Source organism: Oratosquilla oratoria, chromosome 6 (assembly GCF_046742065.1).
Source record: "Oratosquilla oratoria isolate Oo_2021 chromosome 6, ASM4674206v1, whole genome shotgun sequence".
NCBI classification, from domain to species: domain Eukaryota; kingdom Metazoa; phylum Arthropoda; class Malacostraca; order Stomatopoda; family Squillidae; genus Oratosquilla; species Oratosquilla oratoria.
Window position 1 is genome coordinate 82,098,607 of NC_134782.1, and position 27,333 is coordinate 82,125,939.

At 41.0% G+C, this 27,333-nt stretch overlaps 2 protein-coding genes across 12 annotated transcripts in view; both read left to right on the forward strand.

Annotated features, from left to right (window-relative positions):
• The first annotated feature begins 512 nt into the window (after positions 1 to 512).
• Positions 513 to 2,373, forward strand: LOC143026662 (uncharacterized). The gene is made up of 2 exons (XM_076187432.1): positions 513 to 1,880; positions 2,310 to 2,373. The coding sequence occupies exon 1, from the start codon at positions 526 to 528 to the stop codon at positions 1,819 to 1,821; it is 1,296 nt and encodes a 431-aa protein (XP_076043547.1). The 5' UTR covers positions 513 to 525; the 3' UTR covers positions 1,822 to 1,880; positions 2,310 to 2,373.
• LOC143026663 (N6-Methyl-AMP deaminase-like) overlaps positions 1,946 to 27,333 on the forward strand; it is a 135,689-nt gene continuing 110,301 nt past the window's right edge. For 2 of the 11 annotated variants that reach the window (XR_012966526.1, XM_076187443.1), the window contains exons 1-2: positions 1,946 to 2,373; positions 2,515 to 2,579. Coding sequence is in view for 10 of the 11 variants with exons in the window: in XM_076187443.1 (XP_076043558.1) it covers positions 2,535 to 2,579 (45 nt within the window). In the remaining variant the exon portion in view is untranslated. Of the gene's footprint in view, positions 2,374 to 2,514; positions 2,580 to 3,611; positions 3,712 to 27,333 lie in introns of all 11 variants that reach the window. The other 9 variants (XM_076187434.1, XM_076187444.1, XM_076187440.1 and 6 more) reach the window with 9 other exon arrangements.

Sequence of the window (27,333 nt, forward strand, 5' to 3'; positions counted from 1 at the left end):
CTTCCTCTTCAACCTGCTGATGGAGCAGCTGGTGGCCCTGCCCTTCCACAATGGCACCATCCTCCTCAGCTACGCCGATGACCTCGCCCTCGTGGTCATCGGGGGGGCAACAAGCTCAGGAAGGCACAGCAGGCGCTCGACATTATCAGCGGGAAATGCGAGGAGCTGGGACTCAAAATCTCTGCAGAGAAGTCCCGCGCCATGATGGTGAGGGCTGCCGACCCGGCAGGTCAGCTCTGCGTCCAGGGCGTCAGACTGGCTTGGGCCAACTCATACCAGTACCTCGGTGTATGGGTGGACAAGTGGCTGTCCTTTACAGCCCACGCCACCTACCTGAGGGAAAGGGCCCAGGCTAGGCTGAACGTAATGCGAGCCATGACACGACCCACAGCGGGGACCACTTTCTCCGTCCTCCGACTGTACTTCATATTTGCAGTGCGCTCCCTGGTGGACTACAGCGCCCCAATCCTCATATCGCTCTCCCGTAGCCAACAGGAGCGGCTCGAGGTGCTGTAAAACACCGCTATGAGGACGATGCTGGGAGCTCCGAGATGGACCAGTGCGTGCGTCATGCAGAACGAGACCCGCCTGGTGCCACTCACCACCAGAGTAGAACAGATCGTGGCCTGCCGCGTGGCCAGGGTCCTGCAGCGCGACTCCGAAGGAGTAGCACAGAGAAGACTACGGCTTGCAATGACGCAAGGGAACGATGTCCTCCACCGCAACCCGTGGCTACTCCAGTCCACCCTGGCCACCCGCAGCCTCGCCCACATTAACAGCTGGCGCTGGCAACACGCCGACCTCCCGGCCCCCACCTACCGAGCCCCACCCCCGTGGGAGGCCCCCACAGCAGAGTTCTCCACCACCCGGCTACCGGCCAGCAAGGCGCTCTGCACCACCGAGGAGCTGCGGCATCACACCCTCATGGCGGTGGCGCAGGTGTCTGAGCCGGGCGGTGCCATATACTACACCGACGGCTCAGTCGACCCCGAGAGTAGCAGGACGGGCGCCGCTGCCATCACCGTTGGGACTGAACTGCTCGAGAGGACGCCGGATTACTGCTCCACCCTGCAGACAGAGCTTGTGGCCATCCACCTGGCCCTGGAGCACGCCCAGAACCGCCAGGAGGCTACTGTGGTCCTACTTACAGACTCCATGACGGCGTGGCAGGTCCTCCAGCAGCCGTGCCCCGGCGACAACGTGGGACTCGTCACCGCCATCCTGGGCAGCCTGCAGAGCCTCGCCGCACAGGGACGTCGGGTAAGGCTGCACTGGATGCCCAGCCACGTGGGCGTGCGAGGCAATGAGTCCGCCGACGTTGCTGCAAAAAGAGCCGCTGGCGCTCCCCACGTGACCAGGCACGTGCCACCTAGTCTGTCGTACGTGAAGGCACGAGCCAGGCGTGCCGCAGCCCACCGCGCCCACCAGACTCACCGGCAGTTAGAAGGAGCAAAAAGACTAGCTGCTTGGTACGCCGCCACCACCGACTATCAGACGTTGAGCGCCTTCCATCAACAGCCCAGGGCGGACGGCGTACTGTTGCAAAGAGTTAGGCTGGGCTACTGCACCAGGGAGGAGCTGTATGACGGCTTCCAAGGGCAACAGTGCGATCACTGCGGTAGGCATAGCCGCCACCCGCTGCTGCACTACCTACTGTCCTGCCCGGCCACGGAGGCCCTCCGACCAGCGCCGCAGACCCCCGCCCACCCTGCAGAAGGCAGCCTCCTCAGCAGTCGGGCAACGAGAGCTGCCCTCCTTGTCCGCCACACGCCAATGGACGTAATGCTTGGGGTGCTCAGGGCGGCGCCCCCCCCTCGCTGACCTCCCTAAGCCCTCACCTTCCACCCACTGGCGGGCTGTTGCCCGCATTGTATGTCAATGTATGTATAGATGTACATATTATACAATAAGCCTTTATTAACTAAACTCTGACGCTCAGTGATGATCTGCATTCGCAGAACATAGATGGCAGGCTAGCGGTAACCATGAATCGTAACCACGAATCGTAGCTGGGGTCGGTAATTTTGCAGAGGATAAAAACGTTACTTCTCTTTGATCAAATTACATGAAAATCACACCTTTTAAAGAAAATAGTTCAAATAATGCAACCATATGCTAATTTGTTACGGTATATGTAGCTGTGGTCGGTCATACTGCAGAGACTAAAACATAACTTCTCTTTGGTGAAATTACATAAAAATCCACACATTTTAAAGAAAAGAGTTTAAATAATTCAACTATATGTAGTCTATTACACTAATAATACAACAATAAGAAACTTAAAAGTGTAGTTTGATCCATACCACCAGTAATCATAGACGGCGGGCTGGACGAGTCGTAGCCGGGGTCGGTAAAATTGCAGATGATAAAAACGTAAGTTCTCTTTGATCATATTACATGGAAATCACACACTTTAAAGAAAATAGTTCAAATAATGCAACCATACATATATAGAAGTGTGCATTTGAGCAAAACCCGTCCTTTTTTGTATTTTCTCTGTTTCTCTGCAATTAGTGAGACCCTGGTTCGACAGGATGGAAAACGACTTGGAAGAATTTTGTCGCAAACTCCCCAAAATTGTAAGTTTTTTCCTGTGATAATTAACTTGATAATAACTTATCTAACTTATATTGTTATGTTAAATATAGTATATCAATAACAAGTCTTATTCAAAGAAGAGAAAAGAGGATAGGGGATGCTATTTTTACAGGTCGGTGAAAAATGTCCACATTTTTCATCGTATGACAAATACAGAGGTTCCCAAGTTTTCGCATAATGTCATATCCCATTTGTGAACGTAAAACATAACTTAAACAAACTCAAACTTGCTAGAATGTTATCATTGAAGAATTGCCTGCTCTGTTAATAAAGCAGCCGTGCGGTGAAAATAGCATATCATGCTCGGGTTACATCCTGTGAAATCACCCGAAGGGATAAGCTAAGTTAATTCTCTTCCAAAAATGGATATATGGGTGAGGAGTTAAAAGAACAATTATATTAAAAAAAAAGGTCGGGAGCCCTGAATATTTTATCGTAATATGCAAATTTTGCATTAGAATCCACAGAATAAGAAATATTTTTTCCCATATCCTTTCTGCAGTAGGGACATTAAATAAAATTTTTAGAATCCATAATTATTTTGCAAGCCAATAGCTAAAACAGGCTGTAAGGGATGGTGATGAGAAGTGGTGATGGGGGAGGGGGGCATCACTGGGAACTTTACCCTGGGACAGCATTTAGGCATGTAAGGGCTCTGTGTTGATGCTCCTCTCTGTTTCTGTCTAAGGTTCACAAGTGTTTGCAAGCTGGGTAAAATTTTACTTGCGACCTTTGTTGGAATATAGCAACACAAAATTAAATAGTAATTTTGTAAATTAAAGTGTATGAACGTAATATGCAATTTTGTGTGCGGAAATGAAAATAAAAAAAATTGCTAAAACAGATTTCTTAAGTAACGAAGTTGTGTACTACGAATGGTACGCCATGTTTGTTATAGTAGATTCCAACGTCGGAGAAATGAAAGAACGATAAAGTTGTCTAAACTAAAGTAAACTAAACTAACCTAACCTAACCTAACCTAACCGGTAAATTTTTACTTTCGACCATTGGAGGAATATAGCCATACAAAAGCTGAGAGAGTGGTTGAAAAGCCTGCCAACGTCTCTCACGACGACGACGACGAGGACCAGCCGGATGATATCTAATTTGCAGGTAATGATTTATTAAACACAGGTTAGGTTAGTTTAGTTTAGTTTTAGACAAATTTATCGTCCTTTCATTTCTCCGACGTCGGCATCTACCACAACAAACATGGCGTACCATTCGTTGTACACGACTTCGTTACTTAAGAAATCTGTTGTAGCAACGTATTTTTATTTTCATTTCCGCACACAAAATTGCATATTACGTTGATACATTTTAATTTACAAAATTACTATTTAATTTTGTATTGCTATATTCAAACAAAGGTCGAAAGTAAAATTTTACAGCAAGCTGAATACAGACTGCTATGTAAGTGCATTTATGGCAAACTACATGTGTGGGACTAAAAGTGTTGCCCTGTAAGTAACAGAAAGTATGGCATTTGCTTGTTATGAAAGCACATATCAGAATTTGAATTCACAATTTGTTGGTGCAGAGTTTAATAGCAACAGCCACTAGATTGTCCCATAAGTTGTTCTGGGAAGAGATATTGTCTGGGAAGGGCTAGGGTTGGGGTCAGTGTAGGTTATGTTCAGTGGGTGTCCAGTCATAACATCCCCACTTCATATGATCCCTGGGTCTAGATGCAAAATGTCCCCAAGTTTTGCTATCCAATTTTTAGCTTAGCTTAGTTTTTCTTTCCATTTAACAGTACAGTGGGTGAAAGTGATATGTGTAGCTGTATATTTGATTTATCTTGATTCACTGGCAGTTCCTACTGTAAGTAGCTGTAGGTGGGCATCTGCAGGAATTTTTGTAGATGGGGACAAGACTTTTTGTTGGGGGGGACAAAATTAAAGATATTGTAAATATTTGGTTAATAGTATAGGTTTATATCAAGATACACACTTCAAATTGGCCATATAGGCATGTATTCACATTATCTGCACTAGTTACATTTTTATTCATCAATCATGCACTGATATACTTTGACTTACAAATATAACTGAACCATACTTGGGGACTGGCAAATATGATATTCTGACCTGAGAGTGTTATGGTAACATTACACCAAAGTTATAGAGATAATTTTAACCTCTTCAATACGAGACAAATTCTCGCGGGCAGCATCATCTGCCTCATGTATGATGGTTTGATGATGCATCACAACACTCACATTATAGAATATAAAGTTACAGCTGTATTACTCATTTTCTTTCACTATAAATATTAATAACCACAGAAATATGATCAAGCCAGCTCACAGAATATGGGAGTCACTCGGCTACAATTACAAAATAAATTTAATCAAGACGCTAATGGCTTACGACAGGGTAGACAGGAAGGCACTGAGGGATGTACTGCAGATATATGGGATAGGAGGAAAGCTGTTAAGAGCAGTCAAGAGTTTTTACGAGAGTAGTAGAGCTTGTGTTAGGATTAGAAATGGAGAGAGTGAATGGTTTGAGGTAAAGGTGGGACTTCGTCAGGGATGTGTTATGTCGCCCTGGCTGTTCAATCTTTACATGGATGGGATGGTGCAAGAGGTGAATGCAAGGGTAGTGGGTCAGGGGTTGGAGATGATTAAAAAAAATGGAGAAAAGTGGGAGGTGAGCCAACTGTTGTTTGCTGACGACACTGTGCTTGTAGCAGGATCAGAGGAGGGATTGAGGAAGTTAGTGACAGAGTATGAGAAGGTGTGTGAAAGAAGGAAGCTGAAGATAAATGTGGGCAAAAGTAAGGTGATGAGATGTACAAAGGGAGAGTGTGACAGCAGGCTGGAAATGAGCATTAAGGGTGAAAGATTGGAGGAAGTGGATATTTTTAGATACTTGGGTGTGAATGTGGCAGGAAAGGGAGGAGTAGGGGTGGAGGTAGAATGTAGACTGAGAGAAGCGAGTAAATGCCTTGGTGGATTGAAAAGTGTAATGAGAAATAGACATCTGGGAATGGATGCTAAGAGGTTATATGAAGGAGTGATTGTGCCAACAGCATTGTACGGGGCAGAAACATTGAACATGAGAGAGGAAGAGAGAAGGAATTTGAATGTGTTTGAGATGAAATGTCTGAGAAGTATGATAGGGGTTACTAGGCTGGATAGAGTGAGAAATGAAGAGGTGAGGAGGAGAACAGAGGTGGAAAGGGAACTGGGAGATAGGGTTGATGAAAGAGTATTAGGATGGTTTGGACACATGGAAAGAATGAGTGAAGAAAGATTAGTAAAAGAAGTGTGGAAGGAGTGAATATGAGGGGGTGTCCTAGGATGAGATGGATGGATGGGGTGAAAGGGGCATTACAGAAGAGAGGAATGTTTGTGGAGTAAGGACGGGAGAGGACAGAAGATAGGTTTGAATGGAGAGGAGTTGTGTAGAGATGATGCTGTGATGCATAAGGGGGAGTGGGTGAGGGATGGGGGGTGAGGAAGTATGTATGAGAAAAAAAAATTGACGCAGCCCAAAGGGATTTCTCCCCGTCTTCTCCTTTTCTGCATGGGGGGATGGAGAGGGGGGGGTCGCCGAATTTATGAAGCAGCCTTGCTGTGGATGTGCTGTGTCTTGCGACACTGCTTCTGACCCAGAGTAGTGGACAGGATGCAGGGAAGACCCATCATCCAGGTGCCAAGATTAGAGGGAGGGAGGAGGGTGGAGGGCAGTGGAATATATAGGAAATGGAATGGGTCTGAGTAGTTGCTATGCCTTTTTCTTTTTGGCTACCCCCTGTGTAGGGGGAAAAAACCTGTGGTATATGTATGTATGCTAATGCTGGCATCTTCATATACCCCCTTGTGCCTCATGACACTTATGTAGGCATCATTGTATGGAAGGGGTTAAGAGACTTTTTACATAGACCCGGCTGTAAGGTAGTGGATGAAATTGCAGCAACTAGCCAGAAGGCAAAAAAGACATTCCTAGAGACTACAAGAAAAAATACAACCCCAATTACCTACAAAAGATATGCATCCTAAAGAAAACTAAATCTAGAAAGCAAACATGACCTAATGACAAACAAAGGAACAATCACAGCAGTTAGATAAAAATGTCACTAAACTACATACATACATATACCAAAGGCTTTTTCCCCCGTGTCAAGGGAGGTAGCCAAAAAAAACCATTCCCACCCATTCCAACCATAATACACTCCACTCCCCTCCACCCTCTACCTACCCTCTTATCTTGGCACCTCCTGGATGACGGGACATCCCTGCATCTTGTCCACTGCCCTGGGTCAGAAGCAGTGTCGCAAGACAGCACATCCACAGCAAGGCCGCTTCATTAAATCGACGACCCCCCCCTCTCCATCCCCTCCTGCAGAAAAGGAGAAGATGGGGAGAAATTCCTTCAGGTTGTGTCAAATTTTTCTCACACATACTACCTCACCCCCCACCTCCCCACCCATTCCACCTCATGCATCACAACATCATCCATACACAACCATTTTCCATTCACCCTCTCATCCTTCCTCAATAAACATTCCCCTCTTCCCCAAAGCCCCTTTCACCCCATCCATCCATCTCATCCTAGGTTGCCCCATCATATTCACTCCCTCCACATCTGCCTTCCATACCTCTTTTACTAGTCTTTCTTCACTCATTCTTTCCATGTGTCCAAACCATCCCAATACTCTTTCATCCACCCTATCTCCCAACTCCCTTACCACCCTTGTTCTCCTTCTTACTTCCTCATTTCTCACTCTATCCAGCCTAGTAACCTCAATCCCTCCTCTGATCCTGCTACAAGCACAGTGTCGTCAGCAAACAACAGCTGGCTCACCTCCCACTTTTCTCCATTTTCTTTAACCATCTCCAATCCCTGACCCACCACCCTTGGATTTACGTCTTGCATCACCCCATCCATGTATAAGTTGAACAGCCAGGGCGACATAACACATCCCTGACGAAGTCCCACCTTTACCTTAAACCACTCACTCTCTCCGTTTCTAATCCTGACACGTGCTCTACTACTCTCGTAAAAACTCTTGATAGCTCCTAAAAGCTTTCCTCATATCCTGTATATCTGCAAACCCTCCCACAATGCCTTCCTGTCCACCCTGTCATATGCCTTTTCTATATCCATAAAAGCCCAAAAAAACATCCTTACCTTTTCCTATAGCTTTTTCACATATCTGTCTTACCACAAAAATCTGATATACGCAACCCCTACCTGTCCTAAATCCACACTGTTCCTCACCAATTACTCTTACTCCCCCTGTTCCTCTCCTAATCCTCTCAATCAATATCCTCCCATAAGCCTTCCCAACTACACTTAACCACTTCCGGTGACGCCTACGTAGGCGGCATGAGGAGCAAGTGGGTACTCGATGATGCCGACGTCGGAATCTTGATTATATTTATTGTAGTCATACCTATGTAATCTCCATTCTCTCTAAACTGGCTTCATAAATTTTCTATGGTTATCAAAATACACCAGTGAAAGAGAACGAACGATGGAGCACTGACTTTATTTTTTATAATGCGATTATTATGACGCAACATTGCACGTCGGACAGCTAATGCTGCCAGACGTGTGATGTGCCCCGGAGTGAAGAGGTTAACAAGCTAATTCTTCTGAAACTACTACACTCACACTTGTCCCTGTTTCCCTTGTAAAGTGGAACTATACCGGCACTCCTCCAGTCCTCCGGCACTCTACCCTTTCTCCAACAAACATTAAATAACCTCACCAGCCAGTCCACCATCACTGTACCTCCTTTTTTTTTTACATTCAGCATGGCATCCATCCAGACCAGGTGCCTTACCTGCTCTCATCATCTTAACAACTGCCTTCACTTCATCCTTCCTTATTTCTCCTCCATTTTCTTCACTCATCATGGTCATTTACTAAGCACTTCCCACTGCAACTATTTTTTCCTCCCTATCCTTCACATTTAACAACTCCCTAAAATACTCTGCCCATCTTCCTCTTACTGCCTTATCTTCCATTATGATCTCACCATCTGCACCTTCTACCTTTTCTTCTCTACTTGATTCCCCTCCTCTTCCTCTTAATTTCTTTCCAAAATATCTTTTTATTACTTTCAAATTTTTCTGTCATACTCTTACCCCATTTCACATCTGCTCTCCTCTTTGCCTCCTTTACCTTGTGCTTTACTTCTCTTTTCTTTGTACCTCTCATATGACTCCCTCATCCTATTTTGTAACCAATCTGTGAAAGCTCGCTTCTTCTCTTCTACAACCTTCTTTGTTTCCTCATCCCACCATTCACTACCTTTCCTTCTATTACCTCCTGTCCTTTTTGTTCCACACACCATCATTGCACACTTTGTGATTCTCTCCTTGAACCATCCCCATTCCTCCTCCACTCCTAGTTCTACTCTATCCTTCACTCCCTCCCACTCCTCTCTCAGCTTCTTCTTGTACTCCTTCTCCTTTTCATTTAAAGAGTTCACTCTAAGTACCTCCCTACCTTTTGTCCCTTTCCTCTTTCTCCATCTATCCTCCACTCTCAGCTTACCTTCCACCAAAAAATGATCTGATATTCCCCCACTCTCTCCCCTTAGAACATGTACATCCTTAACTCTTCCTATTATACTCCTATCTACCACTACATAGTCCATCAATGCTCTATCTACCACCCTTCCATCCACCACTGTCTCCCATGTGTACTTATGCTTGACTTTCTTCCGAAACACTGTACAGTATTTGCTATCATTAACCACTTCACTCCGGGCCAAAATCTCGCGGGCAGCATTAGCTGCCAGACGTACGATGTTGCGTCATAATACTCGCACCATAAAAAATAGTCACCACTTATATCGATCATTCTCTCTTTCACCCGTGAATTTTGATAACCATAGAAAATGTGATGAACGGTTTAGAGAGTATGTCAGTTACGCAGGGACAACTACAATAAATATAATCAAGATGCCGATATGGCAGCCTCGCGTATCCACTTGCTCCTCATGCCGCCTACGTAGGTGGCACAGTATGGAAGAGGTTAACTCTCTAGACTCATCACCATCAACTCTACTACGATTCTTTCGTGTAACTCCACATTTCCCAACCACTCCGTCAATTGTTTCATTTCCTACCCTAGCATTAAAGTCTCCCAATACTACATTGACATTCCTACCTAATCCCTCTATGCAGTCATTTAAATCTATCCAAAAAGCCTCCCTTTCTTCTACACTCCTCACTACCAGGCCCATATGCACTTACAAAAACCCACATCTTTTCCAGTTTCACCCTTCCATACGGTGACGCCTACGTAGGGGTCATGAGGAGCAAGTGGGTACGCGAGGATGCCGACGTCGGCGTCTTGATTATATTTATTGTAGTCGTACCTGCGTGACCCGCATACTCTGTAAATTGGCTTCATCATATTTTCTATGGTTATCAAAATTCACGGGTGAAAGAGAACGAGCGATAGAGCAGTGACTTTATTTTTTATAATGCGAGTATTATGACGCAACATCGCACGTCTGGCAGCTAATGCTGCCAGACGTGCGATGTGGCCTGTATTGAAGGGGTTAACCTTGAAGAAACCTCCTTCCACTCCACTACATGTTTACCTTTCTCTTCACTTACTAGTATAGTCATCCCTTCTCTCCCTTGCCCTCTCTTCACTCTTGAGAACCTCCCAACACTACTCCCAAACTCACACCTGCCCTTCCCTCTAAACTTAGTTTCACTCAAAGCCAACACATCCATCTTTCTTCTCACAAACATACTATCTCTTCCCTTTCACTCTCATCTGTACCATATCCACACACATTAAAAGACCCAAACCTTAGGGTACTGGTTGGAAAACTCCTAGACCCTCTTATACCTTTACTTTTTTTTAGGAATGTCCCCTGTGGGGCTACAGGGAGAAGGATGCCTGGTCCTAATCCCCGTCCCATTTTTCTTGCACCTTACAATCCAAGTGGGAATACTTGGTGGCAGCATTCTTTTCCCCCACCACAGGGTAAATGAAACAAGGAAAAGAAATTCAGAGAAATGGTACAGGACAGCAACAAGGGGTTGGGGGACAGCATAATGGAGGGACAGTAGCAGTATAATAAAAGTGTCATCTCCTCTCTGTAAGCAGAGTCCTCCTCTATCACAGACAAAATGATGTGTAGCTCTGGGTCCGTAGGGGGCTCCCCATATAGAACCTAAAGTATCAACTGCATGCTACTTTGCCATAACAACATGCAGCCAATACCCCAGACGGGGAAACTAATAAACAGTAAACAGAAAAAATGGGAAAACAAATGAAATATATTGGAAAACAGGTAACAAAAAATTGTAGTGAGCAGTATAGTCCAAAAACTCAAAATTAAATTCCTTCCACCAATCCATGAAGCAGTAGGAGGAACCCAAGGTAGGATACCATTACGTAAACAGCAGTGCAACTTCATCAACAATCACTTCTCCAAAACCAGTTTCAGATCCATAATTCCAGAAAATAGGAAAATAAGGAAAAATTTGAAATTTAAGCCAGTTAAAGATGTCACCCCTCCCTTCACACACACACACAGACACACTTTCGTCGGATGGGCGGCGAAGATTGGAGTTCTGAAGAAAAATAAAAATTTATGTGGATTTCAACATCAAGGAAGTACCTTATTGTATTTACAGGGAAGGGGAAAGCTCGTGGTGTAGTGGGAAGGTGAGAAAAAAGGAGAAGGGAAGGGATTACTGAGGGAAATGGAAGGAAATGAGGAAGGGGAGGACTTGGTCCAGGAGGCCAGGCGTCTTGTAAACAAGTGGAGGACTGAGGATGATTTTGGAGAAGGAGTAACAAAAATGTAAAGATTAGAAATATAGATAAGAGCAGCACAATGGAAGGTGAAGATAATTTCCAGGGATTTAATGAAGGGGGGGGGGATACCAACCTCCCCTGATTAGCAAGGCTAGAGGAAAAACTTGAAAAAATGACCGAACATTGGGAGAGTAGGTTCGGTAACAGCAAAGATTGCGCAGAGAGTTGAAAAAGTGGAAGAACTAGAGAAGGTGAACAAAAACTTAACTAAAGAAATAGAAGAATTAAAAAGACAGTTAAAAGAAGTAAAAGAGGAGAATGAGGAATTAAAGAGTAATAATAAAGACAATAAAGAGGCCAAAGCAAAAGAAGCACAGGGTTGGAAAAAAAATCCAAGAAAACAGTAAAGTTGCATTTACTGACATAATAAAAGAGCAAATGAAAGAACAAACTGAAGACTCGGTTATTAAAGTGATGAGACAGAAGGAGAATATAGTAAGAGACTTAGCAGATAAAAAGAAATGTATAATTATATTAGGAATGGAAGAGAAGTATAACCTAAATAGAACCACAAGAATCGAAGAGGAAAAAGAAAAAGTAAGCAGTTTACTAGAAGTAGTTCAGGAAGATGAACCTGAAATCGTGAAACAAATTGAAGCAATGTATAGACTCGGAAAGTGTAGTACAGATAAGACCAGACCAATTAAGATTATATTCAGGTCACAAACGACAGCAGAGAATATCTTAGCAAAAACAGGGAAACTAGCAGCAAGTGAACAATATAAAAAGGTATGGATAAAAAGAGAAATGAATAAAGAGGAAAGAGAGGAGGAAAAAATGAAAAGACAAGAAGCTAAGAAAAAAACCTGATAAGAGAACAGAGTAAAAAAAAGAGAGATTCTATTGGAGAGTAGTGAATATGAAAGTAAGGAAATGGGACATACTAGAGAAAAACAAAAGGGAAACAGAAAATACAATGGAAGTAGCAGAAAACTAAAGTGTCTTACACAAATATAGATGGATTAATAACAGGATTGAATGAGCTGAATGATTATCAGAAGGAAAAAGAACCAGACATAATGGGAATTGTAGAAACAAAATTAAAAGGTCCACTACCACCCAACAGTGTAGGACATGATGCATATAATTATTGGATTAGAAACAGAGAGACAAAACAAGGGGGTGGAGTTATGTTCCTGACTAAGAAGGATATAAACATGAGGTGTGTCATATATGGAAAGAATACAGTAAAGATGATTATGATCGAAGTGGAAGACAGAGATAAGAAGAGCAGAAAGTTTGTAATAAACTATGTGCCTCCAAAAACAGCCTCATGGGAAGAGAGTGAACATAAAAGTATGTTAGAAGACACAAGGATAACATTGAATATAATGGAAGATTGAGGAAGAATAGTTATGATGGGCAACTTTAATTGCAAAGAAGTCTGCTGGGAAGAGATGACAGTAAAGGGTGGAGACGACTCATTGGGAAATGTTCTACTCGAGATGATTATTGACCATACAATGACCCAATGGATACAAGAGAACACTAGGTATAGAAATGAAGAAGAACCATCGAGACTAGACCTAATAATCACATCTGAACCTAAAAGAGTGGAAAAGATTGAATATAAGACACCAATAAGTAAAAGTGACCACATATTGATTGAACTGTAACTAAATGAAGAGAAATACATGAAAAGAAATGAACAATATAGAAAAGGAAGAATGATGTATGTAAAAACAAATTCTGATAAAATAAGACAATTCTTTCAAAAAGAAAACTGGGAAAGAATATACAAAGAAGAAACAACAGTGGAAGAGAAATGGAATATTTTGACAAAAAAAAAAAAAAAAAAGGAGTGGAAAAGTATGTCCCAAGACAACAGCAAGAAAAAGAATATGTAAAGTGCTGGTACAACAAAAGTTGTAGGGAGTTAAAAGACAAAAGAGATAAAGCTTGGACCAAATGGAAGGAAGACAAAAGGCCTGAAAAATGGAAAATATATACTTGCTATAGAAATGAATATGTACAAGTGTGCAGAGAGGAAAAGAGAAAATATGAAAAAGATGTCATAGAAAAGTGTAAAGATCAACCAAAACTATTTTACAGATTTGTAAAAAGCAAACTGAAAACAAGATTTGGAGAAATTAAGACAAGGAGTTGAATAGACAGAGGAATAGAAATGGCAGAAATTATGAACAAGCATTTTAAATCAGTGTTTACAAGGGAGAACATACAACCTGGAGAGATTGAATGGAAAGAGAAAGTCCCCCCTATGAAAGAAATAGAAGTAACAAAGAATGAAATAATGAAACATTTGAGTAATCTTGATGTCATAAAATCGCATGGACCAGATGAAATAGCAAACTGGATTTTGAAAGAATGCAGGAATGAACTGGCAGATAAAATACATAGCATAATAAACAGTTCCTTGAAAGAAGGAAAAGTTCCAAATGATTGGAAAAAAGCAAATATAGTACCTATATATAAAGGGGGAAATAAAGAAGACCCTACCAACTATAGACCAGTCTCTCTAACAAGTACAATAGCAAAAATTTGAAAGAATTGTCAAAAGTAGATGGGTAAAATAGTTAGAGAAAAAACAATGTGCTAAATCCATGGCAATTTGGATTCAGACAAGGACGATCAAGCATCACCAATTTAATATGTTTCTATTCAAGGCTAATAGATATAATACAAGAAAGAGATGGATGGGCTGATTGTGCATTTCTAGACCTAAAAAAGGTTTTGACAAAGTACCACATAAGAAGTTGCTTAAGAAATTAGAAACTGAACGAGGAATACAGGGCAAACTGCTTAAATGGAGGGAAGACTTTTTGCAAGAAAGAAAAATGAGAGTAGTGATAAGAGACAAACACTCAAATTGGGATGAAGTAATAAGTGGTGTTTCACAAGGAACAGTTCTGGCCCCCAATAATGTTTGCTATATATATTAATGATATGGATGAAGAAATTGAAAGTTATATGAGCTTCTTTGCAGATGATGCAAAACTATTAAAAAAAGTGTACACGGAAGAAGATTGTGAGTCACTACAGAGGGATCTAAATAAAGTATGGGAATGGAGTAAGAAGTGGGAGATGGAGTTCAACACTAAAAAGTGTAGTATAATGGAATTTGGAAAAAGCAAAAACAGAATAACAGGAGCATATAAATTGGGAGAAGAAGGAATAAAAAAAGTTGAAAATGAGAAGGACCTGCGAGTCATTGTTATGAATGATATGTCACCTGAAAAACATATAAATAAGATTTTTGGAGAATCTTATAATTTAATAAGAACAATCAAAGTGGCATTTACATACCTGGATGAAGAAATGGTGAAGAAAATACTAATCACTTTGATAAGACCAAGATTGGAATATGCAGCAACGATGTAGTCACCAAATACAAAAAAATGTATAAAAAAAAACTTGAAAGAATACAAAGAGCAATTACAAAATTGGCACCAACACTCTCAAAACTATCATATGAAGAGAGACTAGCAAAACTTGAGCTACAGACACTAGAGCAAAGAAGAGAGGAGATTTGATAACTATTTACAGAATCATGAAAGGCATAGAAATTATTGATAGAGAGGATCTAATAAAATGGGATGATAGAAATACAAGAGGACATGGAAAGAAAATCAAGAAAGACAGCTATAGAAGATATCTGAAAAAGAACAGCTTTCCTCACAGAGTAATAGACAGTTGGAACAAGTTAGATGAGAAAGTGGTGTGTGCAAAATCAATACATGAATTTAAAAATAGTTTAGATAAAATGAGATATGAAGACGGGACACCACAAGCATAGCTCCCCTTCCCGTACAATACAACTAGGTAAATACACGTTGGTCGAAGTGACAACGAAGTTTGGAACTCCAGAGGAGACTGCAAATTTCAAGGACCACAATGACATGGAAGTACCTGTGTTGTATTAATAGGGAAGGGGAAAGCTCGTGGTGTAATGGGAAGGTGAAAAAAAAGAGAAGGGGAGGGATTACTGAGGAAAATGGAAGGAAATTAGGAAGGAGATGAATCGACCCAGGATCTTAGAAGAAGCATAAACAAACGGGGGGCAGAATATACAGACGAACAAGGAAGCAGAGGTGTGAAGAGCAGAAATATAGATAATAGCAGCACAATGAAAAGAGATGATAACTGCTTTTATGGATTTAAAGAGGAGGAGGGGACAACCTCCCCTGACTAGTAAATCTAGGGGAGAAACTAAAAAAAAAAAAAAAATGAACGAAGAATAGAAGGTTTGGTTTGACCAATTAAATCTAGTTGCTGAGAAAGTTGATAAACTGGAAGAACTAAGAAAAGAGAATCAAAATCTAACTAAAGAAGTAGAATTAAAAAGAGAGTTAAGAGAAGTAAAGGAAGAGAATGAGGAATTAAAGAGGAATAATAAAATAGAGTCCATAACAAAAGAAGTGGTTGGAAAAAAGTTCAGGAGAACAGCAAAATTGAATTTAGAGATATAGAGAAACAACAGATGAAGGAACAAACTGAAGGCACAGTTATTAAAGTGATGAGAGAGAAGGAGAATATAGTAAGAAACTTAGTGGATAAAAAGAAATGTATAATTATATTAGGGATGGAAGAGAAGTATAATCTAAATAGGACTACAAGAACAAAGGAGGAAAAGGAAAAAGTAAATAGTATATTACAAGTAGTTCAAGAAGATGAACCAGAAATAGGGAAACAAATAGAAGAAATGTATAGGTTTGGAAAATAAAATACTGATAAGACCAAACCAATTAACCACTTCACTCCGGACTTAAATCTCGCGGGCAGCAGCCAATGCCAGCCGTATGACGTGTCGTAATAATACTCGCATCATAAAATATAGACACCTATATCGATCATTCTCTCTTTCACCCGCGAATTTCGAAAACCACAGAGAATGGGATTCAGGGCACATTCGATAGAATGTAAAAACACAGGGGCGACTACAATAAATATAATCAAGATGCCGATATGGCAGCGTTGCGAATCCACTTGCTCCTCATGACGCCTACGTAGGCGGCACCGTATGGAAGGGGTTAAGGTTAAATTCAGGTCACAAATGACAGCAGAGAATATCTTAGCAAAAACAGGGAAACTAGCAGACAGTGAGCAATTTAAACAGGTATGGATAAAAAGAGAAATGAATAAAGAGGAAAGAGAGGATGAGAAAGCATAAAGACTAGAAGCTAAGGAAAAAAACGAGAAAAGAACAGAGACAGAAAAAGAGAAATTCTATTGGAGAGTAGTGAATATGAAAGTGAGGAAATGGTTCATAGCAGACAAAAGCAGAAGGGAAACAGAAAACACGATGGAAGTAGCAGAAAATTAAAAGTGTCTTACACAAATATAGATGGATTAATAACAGGCTTGAATGAACTGAATGATTACCTGAAGGAAAAAGAACCGGGCATAATGGGAATTGTAGAGACAAAATTGAAAGGTCCACCACCACCCAACAGTGTAGGACATGGTGCATATAATTGTTGGATTAGAAACATGTAAAACAAGGGGGTGGAGTTATTTTCTTGACTAAGAAGGATATAAATGTGAGGAATGTCACATATGGAAAGAATAGTGTAGAGATGATTATGATGGAAGTGGAGGACAAGGATAAGAAGAGCAGAAAGTTTATAGTAAATTATGTCCCTCCTAAAATGGCTTTGTGGGAAGAGAAAGAGTACAAAAATATGTTAGAAGACACCAGGATATCAGTAAGATAATGGAAGATGGAGGATGAATAATTAAAATGGGTGACTTTAATTGTAAAGAAATCTCCTGGGAAGAGATGACAGTGAAGGGTGGAGATGACCTATGGGGAAATGTACTACTTGATATGATTATTGAACATACAATGACGCAATGGATTCAAGAGAATACTAGGTATAGAAATGAGGAAGAACCATCGAGACTGGACGTAATAATCACATCAGAACCTGAAATAGTGGACAAGATCGAATATAAAACACCAATAAATAAAAGTGACCACATATTGGTTGAATTGGAACTAAATGAGGAAAAATGAATGAAAAAAAATTAACAATATAGAAAGGAAAGATTGATGTATGAAAAAACAAACTTTGACAAAATGAAAGAATTCTTTCAAAAAGCTGACTGGGAAAGAATACACAAGGAGGAAACAACGGTAGAAGAGAAATGGAGTATTTTGACAAAAATCTATAAAGGAGTGGAAAAGTATGTGCCAAGACAAAAGCAAAAAAAAAGGATATGTAAAGTGCTGGTACAACAAAAGATGTAGGGAGTTAAAAGACAAAAGGGATAAAGCTTGTGCTTCTATTCAAGGAATAGATGTAATACAAGAAAGAGATTAATGGGCTGATTGTGCATTTCTAGACCTGAAAAAAGCTTTTGATAAGGTGCCACATAAGAAATTGCATAAGAAATTAGAAACTGCAGGAGGAATACAGGGCAAACTACTGAAGTGCATGGAAGACTTCTTGCATGAAAGAAAAATGAGAGTGGTGATAAGAGACAAACACTCTAATTGTGATGAAGTGATAAGTGGTGTTCCACAAGGAACAGTTTTGGTCCCAATAATGTGTGCTATATATATATTAATGATATGGATGAAAGAATTAGAGCTTTCGCAGTGAGCAAGTTGATACTAGACACCGCCAGATCTTGTAATTCTTGCTGGAAAATAAATACTTTTTTGGGCAAGTTTTATAAGCTTACAGAGGTGTATCGTTGTACATTATTGTGTCTGAAATTTAAGTAAATTAATTTCATGATTGCAAACGGCATATAGCATTGTTTGAGTATCTATAATCACAGATGATATTCGTAAAACAGCCTATAATTGTATCAAGCCAAGCAATTTGTCATTTTCTATCGACTTCAATGGACGTATACTGATATATACTTTCATTTGAATGCACCAAGCAATAGGCAAATCCATGTAATGTATCGAAAATATAATTTTACATCGAAAACTTAATTTTTTCGATACAATAAACTTTGTCTCCCTCTTATTTTTTCTTGAATCTGAAGTGCAGATTGCCACGGCACACGTATAATTAGTCATATTTGTTTGAAAATAGCTCCCAGCAGATCTAAGAGGCTATTCTTTACAAAATTGTTATTAACTTCGTACGTCCACCACTGTTGTTATTTTTTATCTCATTGATTATCTTCATATACAGGACGTGACAGTGATATCCATTATTTTTCAACACTCTCAGATAGAATGCACAAACCCAAATCGATATCCTCTTATTTTTAGTGCTCATAGTTACTTCAGTAAAAATAATTAAAAAATAATTACCTATTTTTAGTTTTACCTTATAATTAAATTAACAAAACCTTATCACACACCAGTAAGTAAAAATTGTAACATTATGAGTCATATTTTAAATTTTAAATACATTTATGCAACAATTTATGGCGTATCTTTTTTTTAAATATCGGTTTCCAAATTAGCTAAGTCACCCCTCTGCCTCATGAATTCCGAGACAATTGAAAATTGTAGCACTAATAGGAATCTACGAGCCTGACTGCGAAAGCTCCCATTGAAAGTTATATGAGCTTCTTTGCAGATGATGCAAAATTGTTGAAAAAAGTGAACACTGAAGAAGATTGTGAGTCGCTACAGAGTGATCTCAATAAAGTATGGGAATGGAGTAGGAAGTGGGAGATAGAATTCAGTATCAAGAAGTGTAGCATAATGGAATTTGGAAGAAGCAAAAAAAAGAATAGTGGGATCATATAAATTGGGAGAAGGAATAAAAAAAGTAGAAAATGAGAAGGACCTGGGAGTCATTATTAGGAATGATATGTCCCCTGAGAAGCATATAAACAAAATTTTTGGAGAAACTTATAATTTAATAAGAACAATCAAAGTGGCATTTAAATACCTGGATGAAGAAATGGTGAAGAAAATACTAGTTACCTTGGTAAGACCAAGATTGGAATATGCAGCGATGATGTGGTCACCAAGTACAAAAAAAATGTATAACAAAACTTGAAAGAATACAAAGAGCAATTACAAGACTAGCACCAACACTTTCAGCCTCTCCGCCCTGTGAGCAGGTTGCTGTCCTGGAGGGGCTTGTGCATAGTGATGAAGGTATGGGCTATGGCAGCGGGGAGAGTTTTCCTCCCTGGCAGATTCAATCATGCTGCACAGACCATACTGGAACTGTCAGACCAAGACTCACAGACTGGAGTGTAAGTAACTGGTAAACGACCCCCACCCCTCTTTCATTTGATGGCTCGTTTATCCCTACCCTTCTTAGTTGTTGCACTCTTTCTTCTCTTTCTGAACAGGCTATTATCTCGGGGTAGGTTCTCTGGAAAACTCCAGATTGCCTTCCCTGAGAAGCACCCTCGACTTTCTCTTGCACCTACTTAAGGTAGTTCTAAGTTCCCGGTTTCTCTCTGACCTGTGTGCTGGTAGCTGACCGAGTTGGTGTGGGCTCACCTGGTGACAGGTGCCACCGGCGAGGGCTCGCAAGGTTCGGTGGTCAGTGGATGCGCATGGGAAGGAGGACTCCTGAGCTTGATACCGTTCTCCCCTCCAGTACAGGTAAAAGGGTGGCTACACCGGCCTCATACTATATGAGACAAAACTACAGAGGACAAACGGGTTGTCAAAGCCAAAAAACTCGATGCCGAGGCCCTTTACCTGTAAATAGCCATTTCTGGACCCTTTTCTGGCTCTGCAGGGACTTTCCTTAAGTGACTGGGGCACCAGGTACCTGCAGTATCTCTTTCCACACACTTCAAACCTCATGTTGTTTTAAGTGACTGGGGCACCAGGTACCTGCAGTATCTCTTTCCACACACTTCAAACCTCATGTTGTTTATGGTGTGGCCCTACAACTTACCGAAAGTGCTCTTTAAGTAGTAGGCTATACCATAAAACTTTGATTCCATCCAATTATGGATGAATCATCCTCCCAGGTTTTGGAGGCCCCTCCTCCTCCAAAACCCATTGACCAGGAGGGAACCGATGCTGACCCTTCCGCCATTTCAAATCCCGATTTGGATAATTCTCACTCTTTGTGTCCTTCAAAGGAGACTATATCTCCTAATGAATGACAGCATTATGATTCCACTAGTAAAAATAATGTGGTAAAAGTTACTACTGAGTTGGGTTCTCCCTCCTCCAGAGCCTTGGAAATCAAGAATGTGAAAAACTTGTCTGTGGTCCATATCCTCCAGCTTCCTAAGTCCTGTAACTATGAGACTCTTACGAAGTACTTTGGTTGCTATGGTAAAATTACAGAAATCCGTATGTGTTATGCTGAACCTGGAAATTCTTGGGAAGACTGGCTGTCGTATACTAGCCACAATGCTGCTCTGAAAGCTAGTAGCGATATTCCAAATTTGAAGGTTTGTGGAGCAGGTGTCACTGGGGCTTTATGTGCCAGTGCCCCTAATGCCCTAGATGTTTATGTACCTTCTTTGTATGCTCCTTCTGAGAAGGAAAACGGCTTAAATACTTCCCACAAGGAGAGACTACCGAGTCCTCCAATGTGGTTGGTGGCCACTGCCCGGGAAGAAAACTATAATTACTATAAGTTCTGTAAATATCTGCAGAGGAAAGTTGGTGGAATTTGTAGTGGTGATATCACCAGATTTGGCAAGAACAAAGTTCTAATACATGCAAAGTCCAAAACTCAGTCTTATATGCTGAGTCACTTAAAAGCTGAAAGTGGTGAGATGCTGAAGGAAATTAAGCCACACATAGACTTCAGCTACGGTAGAGGTGTCATATATGACAAAGACCTATATGATTTTGAAGAGGAAGAGATTCTGGACATGTGCCCTGATGACATCTTCCATATCCGGAAACTACGGGGCACCAAAATGATTGTACAGACGCTCCTCAACTTATGTTTTAGTTACGTTCCGAACGGCTGAACGTAAGTTGAAAATGAAAGTAAGTTGTTACTGTACTATACATCCGTAAATTCTATTACCGTATCTTATAAAACACCCCTAAATCATTAATTATACACATAACATTGTAAAATAATAACATTAATTTTAAATAAATTAAATTCAAGCAACATAAATTGAGATGGTGGAGGAGGAGGGGGAGGAGGATGAGGCAAGGCACGTTCAGTCTGTCGTTTGTGCCATGTAAACAATGGACACAGCATCATGCGTAAGTATCGTTTGAACTATGGAGAATACGCTAAACTTAAAAAATTCACTAAAAATTTTTTTTTTACAATTTTTTTTTACAGTCAGTTCAAATGTAAAATCGAAAAAACGTAAAATGAATGAACGTAAGTAGAGGAGCGTCTGTACTAACCTTTACTAGCCCTGACCTGCCTACGCATATCATAATTGAAAATGAAAGGATTGCTGTGCGCCCTTTCAAGTGAAAGCCATTACAATGTTTCAAATGTTTTAAATTTGGCCATATGTCGACTGCTTGCAGTGGAGAGCAACTGTGTGCTATATGCTCCTACCCCATTCATGGTGAATGCACAAGACCACCCAAGTGTGTGAATTGCGGCCAGGATCACCAGGCTCGTGACAGGACTTGTCAGTCCTATAAGGATGAAGAAGCAGCACTTCAAAAATCCAAAGCAGAGCATATCAGTATCCGATACACAAAGAAGCTTCTAGGCCAAACTAGAACATATGCCCAGGTCACAAAGAAACGAGCTGTCTCTAAGGCACCTCAGCCTACCGCTTCACACGGTAGAACCCCTGAGGTAACAGATACCCACCTGAAACAGGCTTTGACCATTGCTGAGGTAGCACCTCCCAGCTCCCCCACCCCTCCTTCTCAGTAGTTAACTCAGGCATCATCTGTGCCCGTTATTGAAGGCTCAGGCCCCCTGGGGCTAGGGGGTATAATATAGAATATAGCCCCTGCCATGTTGGCTGCGTGTCGTAAGAGGCGACTAATGCCGATCCCCGAGCGGGGCTCTTGTTTCCCTGCACAGGGCTTCCTCTTAGACTTCCTTTTCCACTCTTCTCTTCCACTTGCTGTCCCCTCCCTCCGACCTAATTTTCAGCCGCCCCTCTCAGTAGCGGCAAAAGAAAGCCCTATGGCGATGGCTAGTGACGATGGGGGCAGGAGAAGGTGATCTCTGGAAGCCTCTAGTCACGAACTACACATAGGCGGTGTGGGCAAGATAAATCGCTCTCGTATTGGGATCGAGGCAACAGCACGGTTCGGTAGCTACCCACATGACTGAGCAGCCCTACTCAGGATCCACTCTGCTCACACCCACATTGGGAGGGGGCTAGAAAAGGTGCCCCAAACATAGTTTGCCTCATAACCACCTGACTGGGGAACCGCCCCCAGTAAGGTCACCCTCACTGCGGTCAAGACAAACCCTTAAGAGAAAACTCTCCTAACGCTGACGACCTATGCATGACCAAGGATATGAGCAAGGCCTCTACTGGTTCTAGAGATGAAAGTCCACAGTCTTTCATCACACTGGAACCCTATTCCGCTAAACCACAGCGGAAAAATAAAAATAAAGAAAAGTCTTTCCCCCCTCTAACTAATCCACGAGGACAATTGGAAGTTTTCCCTGGGATTTTTGAGTCCCATTTTAATAAATATTTAACTTTATCCATGCCCAATGACAACCCCATTGACTCTTTAGACATTTTTGATGTCCATAGAGAAATTATCCAATGTATTGGCAGGGAACCCAAAATCATCCCCCAAAGTAGTGGATCACTTCTGATAGAGGTTAACTCTCCAGAAGAGAGCTCAAAATTGCAGAATATTGGAAAAGTTGCTGGGCATGAGGCAGATTGTACCCCCCACAAGACACTCAACCAGTGTAGAGGAGTTGTCTACTCCAAGGAACTGCTGAGGTTTTCTGAAGAAAAGCTCTTAACAGAGTTGAAATCCCAGTACGTTTCAAGTGTTCGCCGGATGAAACGAAAAGAAAATGGCACTCTTGTAGACCAACCTCTAATAATCTTAACATTTGACCTGCTTAATCTTCCATCATCAATATCTGCTGCTTGGTATAAACTGAAGGTTAGACCATATATACCTTCACCAAGATGTTACCACTGCCAAATGTTTGGTCATATATTCACCACATGTCGAAAGAAATTAGCAGGAACACCACCGATTTGTGTCAATTGCAGTGAAAGCGAACATGGAGAATGTACGAAAACATTGAAATGTTTTAATTGTCATGAAGAGCACCCAACTTCCTCTAGATCTTGTGAAAAATATATACAGTACTAGAAAAACAAATCCTAAATATAAAGGTCAGAGAACATATTAGCTACTCTGAAGCAAGAAGAAAAGTGATTGATCCATTAAAACTTAATACTAAGACATACTCAGAAGCCCTTGGCAACAAATTACAGCCTACAGGCCACCTCACCACTAAAACACAACCTAATACGGATAAAAGGGAGATCAGTCACACCAGATAAAGTACAAACAATCAACCAACTGATCAGTTGACCAACTAACTCGCAATAAGCGAACACGGAGTTTAGACTCTTTGGATTGCCCAAGTGGCAAAATTCAGAATATAGATTCTACAACAGCTGTATCCAAAATGCCATCTAACAACTCTTCCCATATTGGGGCCATGGGAGGCCCTACACCATCATCCAAGGGCCCAGATAGTGGCCCTCTTCCCACCCCTGAGAGGGGAGTGGGAAACCTTTCCCTCAACCTAGAAGGATCAACAGGAGATCCTTCTGTACCTAAAGAGAAAGTAGTCCCTCCCCCTGTACCTGTAGGGCCACAGGGAAGTTCTACCACCTCTGGTAGACCTAAAGAAGGTCCTACTAAAATTAAACCTGGAATTCAATCATCTAAACCACCAAAACTTCCAATTAAAGCAGAGGTCCATTCAATCCCACAATCTAAGACCAAGAAGTCGGGTAACAACACCACCCGACATTCCCTGAACCATAGATAAATTCACTCTGCTCCAATGGAACTGTCAGGGACTAAGAGCCAAGTATGAGGAATTGAAATTGCTAATCCATGACCAGCAACCTAATATTATTTCCTTACAAGAAATATTGTTATACTCATTCACCCTATGCCCTAAAGACTTCAAAGCATACCGTACTACATATTATCCAGATATTGGTATCCATGGGGGAAGCATGTTGTATATCCGTAAAGATATACCTCATGTTCCCATCCCTCTTCAGTCTCGATTGCAAGCTGTCGTGATACAAGCCGGCTTGAATTGCAGATATACAGTCTGCTCCCTATATCTACCACCAAGTACTAATATAACCAAAGATAGTCTGTTGAATCTTATTCAACAGTTACCTCAGCCATTCGTCATTATGGGTGACTTTAATGCTCATCACCCAATTTGGGGTGATGTTACCTCAAATCAGAAAGGAAATCTAATTTCATCTATTTTGGAGCAGGAGGACATTACTGTTTTAAATACTGGTGAACCTACTCATTATCACATTCAGACTGGCTCTACATCATGTATAGATTTATCGATCTGCAGCTCAAATTGTGCTTTGGACTTTGAATGGAAAGTCCTTGATGACTTACGAAGCAGTGATCACTATCCCACTGTATTGTATACACAGGAAGGTGCTCCTACAGATGGTGTTCCTCGCTGGTGCACTGAAAAAGCCAACTGGACCAAGTTTGAAGAATTGAGTACTGTCTAGAACAGTATTGACAGTTTTTCTTCAGTAGAAGCTGCACTGGAGTACGTAAATGACACACTCTACACTGCTGGTATTAATTCCATCCCAAAGTCATCAGGAAAGTTTAGGAGACGCCCTGTACCATGGTGGTCTGACACCATACGAAATCTACATAGAGCAACACGAAGAGCTTTGACTAGATTACATCGCCATAGAAATGATGAGAATTTAGTTGCTTATCGTAAAAGCAGGGCATTACAGGTACTCCTCGTTTAACGACCTACGGTTAGCGACAACGCAGAGTTACGGCGGGCTTATTACAGACGTTTAACGTAAATCTCCCGAAGTTACAACGTTTCATACGATAATTAAGTTGGCTGAGGCAAATTTGTATGATGTTATAATTGAACTTGTACGGTGGATATTAGCTGTGAGGTAAAGTGTTCTGAAGCTTAGGTCTACATTACCATCCTGCAAAAACTACCTGGGGTACAGTATATACCGGTAGTGGTAAATTTTTAGTTTCGACCATGGGCGCAATATAACAATAGAAAATTAATTATTAATTTTGTAAATTATAATGTATCAAAGTAATATGCAATTTTGTGAACGGAAAAAAAAAGGTGCTAAAACAAATTTCGCAAGTAACGAAGTCATGTCGGACGAATGGTACACCATGTTTGTTATGATAGATGTCGAAGAAATAAAAGGATGATTAATTTGTCTAACCTAAACTAAACTAACCTGACCTGTGTTTGATAAATCATTACCTGCAAATTAAATGTCATCCTGCTCGTCCTCGTTGTCGTCATCGTGAGAGACGTTGGCAGACGACAAGATGGCGTCCCAATCCTATGCTACCAACTTCGTTCATTAGCATATTTTCTTGTAGCAAGGTATTTTTTACTTTCATTTCCGCCCACAAAATTGCATATTACGTTGATACATTTTAATTTACAAAATTAATAATTAATTTTCTATTGCTATATTGCGCCCATGGTCGAAACTAAAAAAAATATCCTGGTATTCAATATGGAATGTCAGCATACACGGATTTGGTCATATACGGTAATTTTAGGAACCTAACCACCGTAAATAAACCGTAAATAAAGCTTTAATGTACAGTACTGTATAAAAGAGGGAAAATACACGAAAATAAAGATACATGTATTGCTAGACATTGTACATACAGTACATGTACGTATATGTATACACTTTTGCTTAACGACCAATTCGGTTAACAACGGCGCGCTGGTCCCAATTGTCATCGTTAAACGAGGAGTGGTTGTACTTCGACGTACCATCAAAGAAGCAAAGCATCAGTCTTGGGCTAAATTTGTATCATCATTCAACTATAGAACACCGGCATCGATTGTTTGGAAAAACTTGAGAAAAATATTGGGGAAATACACCATTAGCCCTCCACCTGTTTTAAAATTAGATGGCTCTTTGGTCTTTAATCCTAAAGATGTCAGTACTAGCAAATCATTTTGCTTATATATCTAAACCAGACAACAGCTCTCCTGGATATCAATACCGAATGAGAGAACAACAACGTAATCTTGACTTCACTGCCCCTCATGAAGAATCCTATAACCTCCCTTTCACTGAAAAGGAATATGATTCAGCTTTGAACTCCTGCAGTGATACTTCTCCAGGTCCTGACGACATTACATATGCCATGTTGAAACATATATCTCCAGTAACTAAAGGTTTTATTCTTGCACTTCTTAATAGGATGTGGTTTGAACATTCGTTTCCCAGTATTTGGGAAATGGGTATAAATTTACCTTTTCTTAAGCCTAATAAAGATGGTTCAATTCCATCAAATTACTGTCCTATTGCCCTCACATGCTGCATGTGCAAAATTTTAGAAAAAATGGTCAATGCACGACTAGTCTGGTATCTTGAACAAAACCACATCATATCTGATATTCAATGTGGTTTCCGTTGCATGCACTCCACTGCTGAAGCCTTGCTTCGACTAGAATCTTCGATTTGTAAAGCCTTTGTCTCTAAGCAACATCATATCAGTGTTCTCTTTGACTTCGAGAAAGCATATGATACCACATGGAAGCATGGTATTCTTAAGGCTGTACATGCTATTGGCATTCGAGGAGAAATGGCCTTTTTCATCAAGAACTTTTTAGCAAATCGTGTTTTTAGAGTAAGAGTTGGGGACATCATATCTGAAATAAGACAACAGGAAGAAGGTGTACCTCAGGGGTGTATTCTCAGTGTCACTCTCTTTAGTTTAGCTATAAATGGGGTGACATCTGTGATTCCTCCTGATATACTTGCCACCCTTTTTGTAGATGACCTCTCCATTTCTTTTAGAGCTAGTAACATGGCAATAGCTGAAAGAAAACTACAATTCTGCATC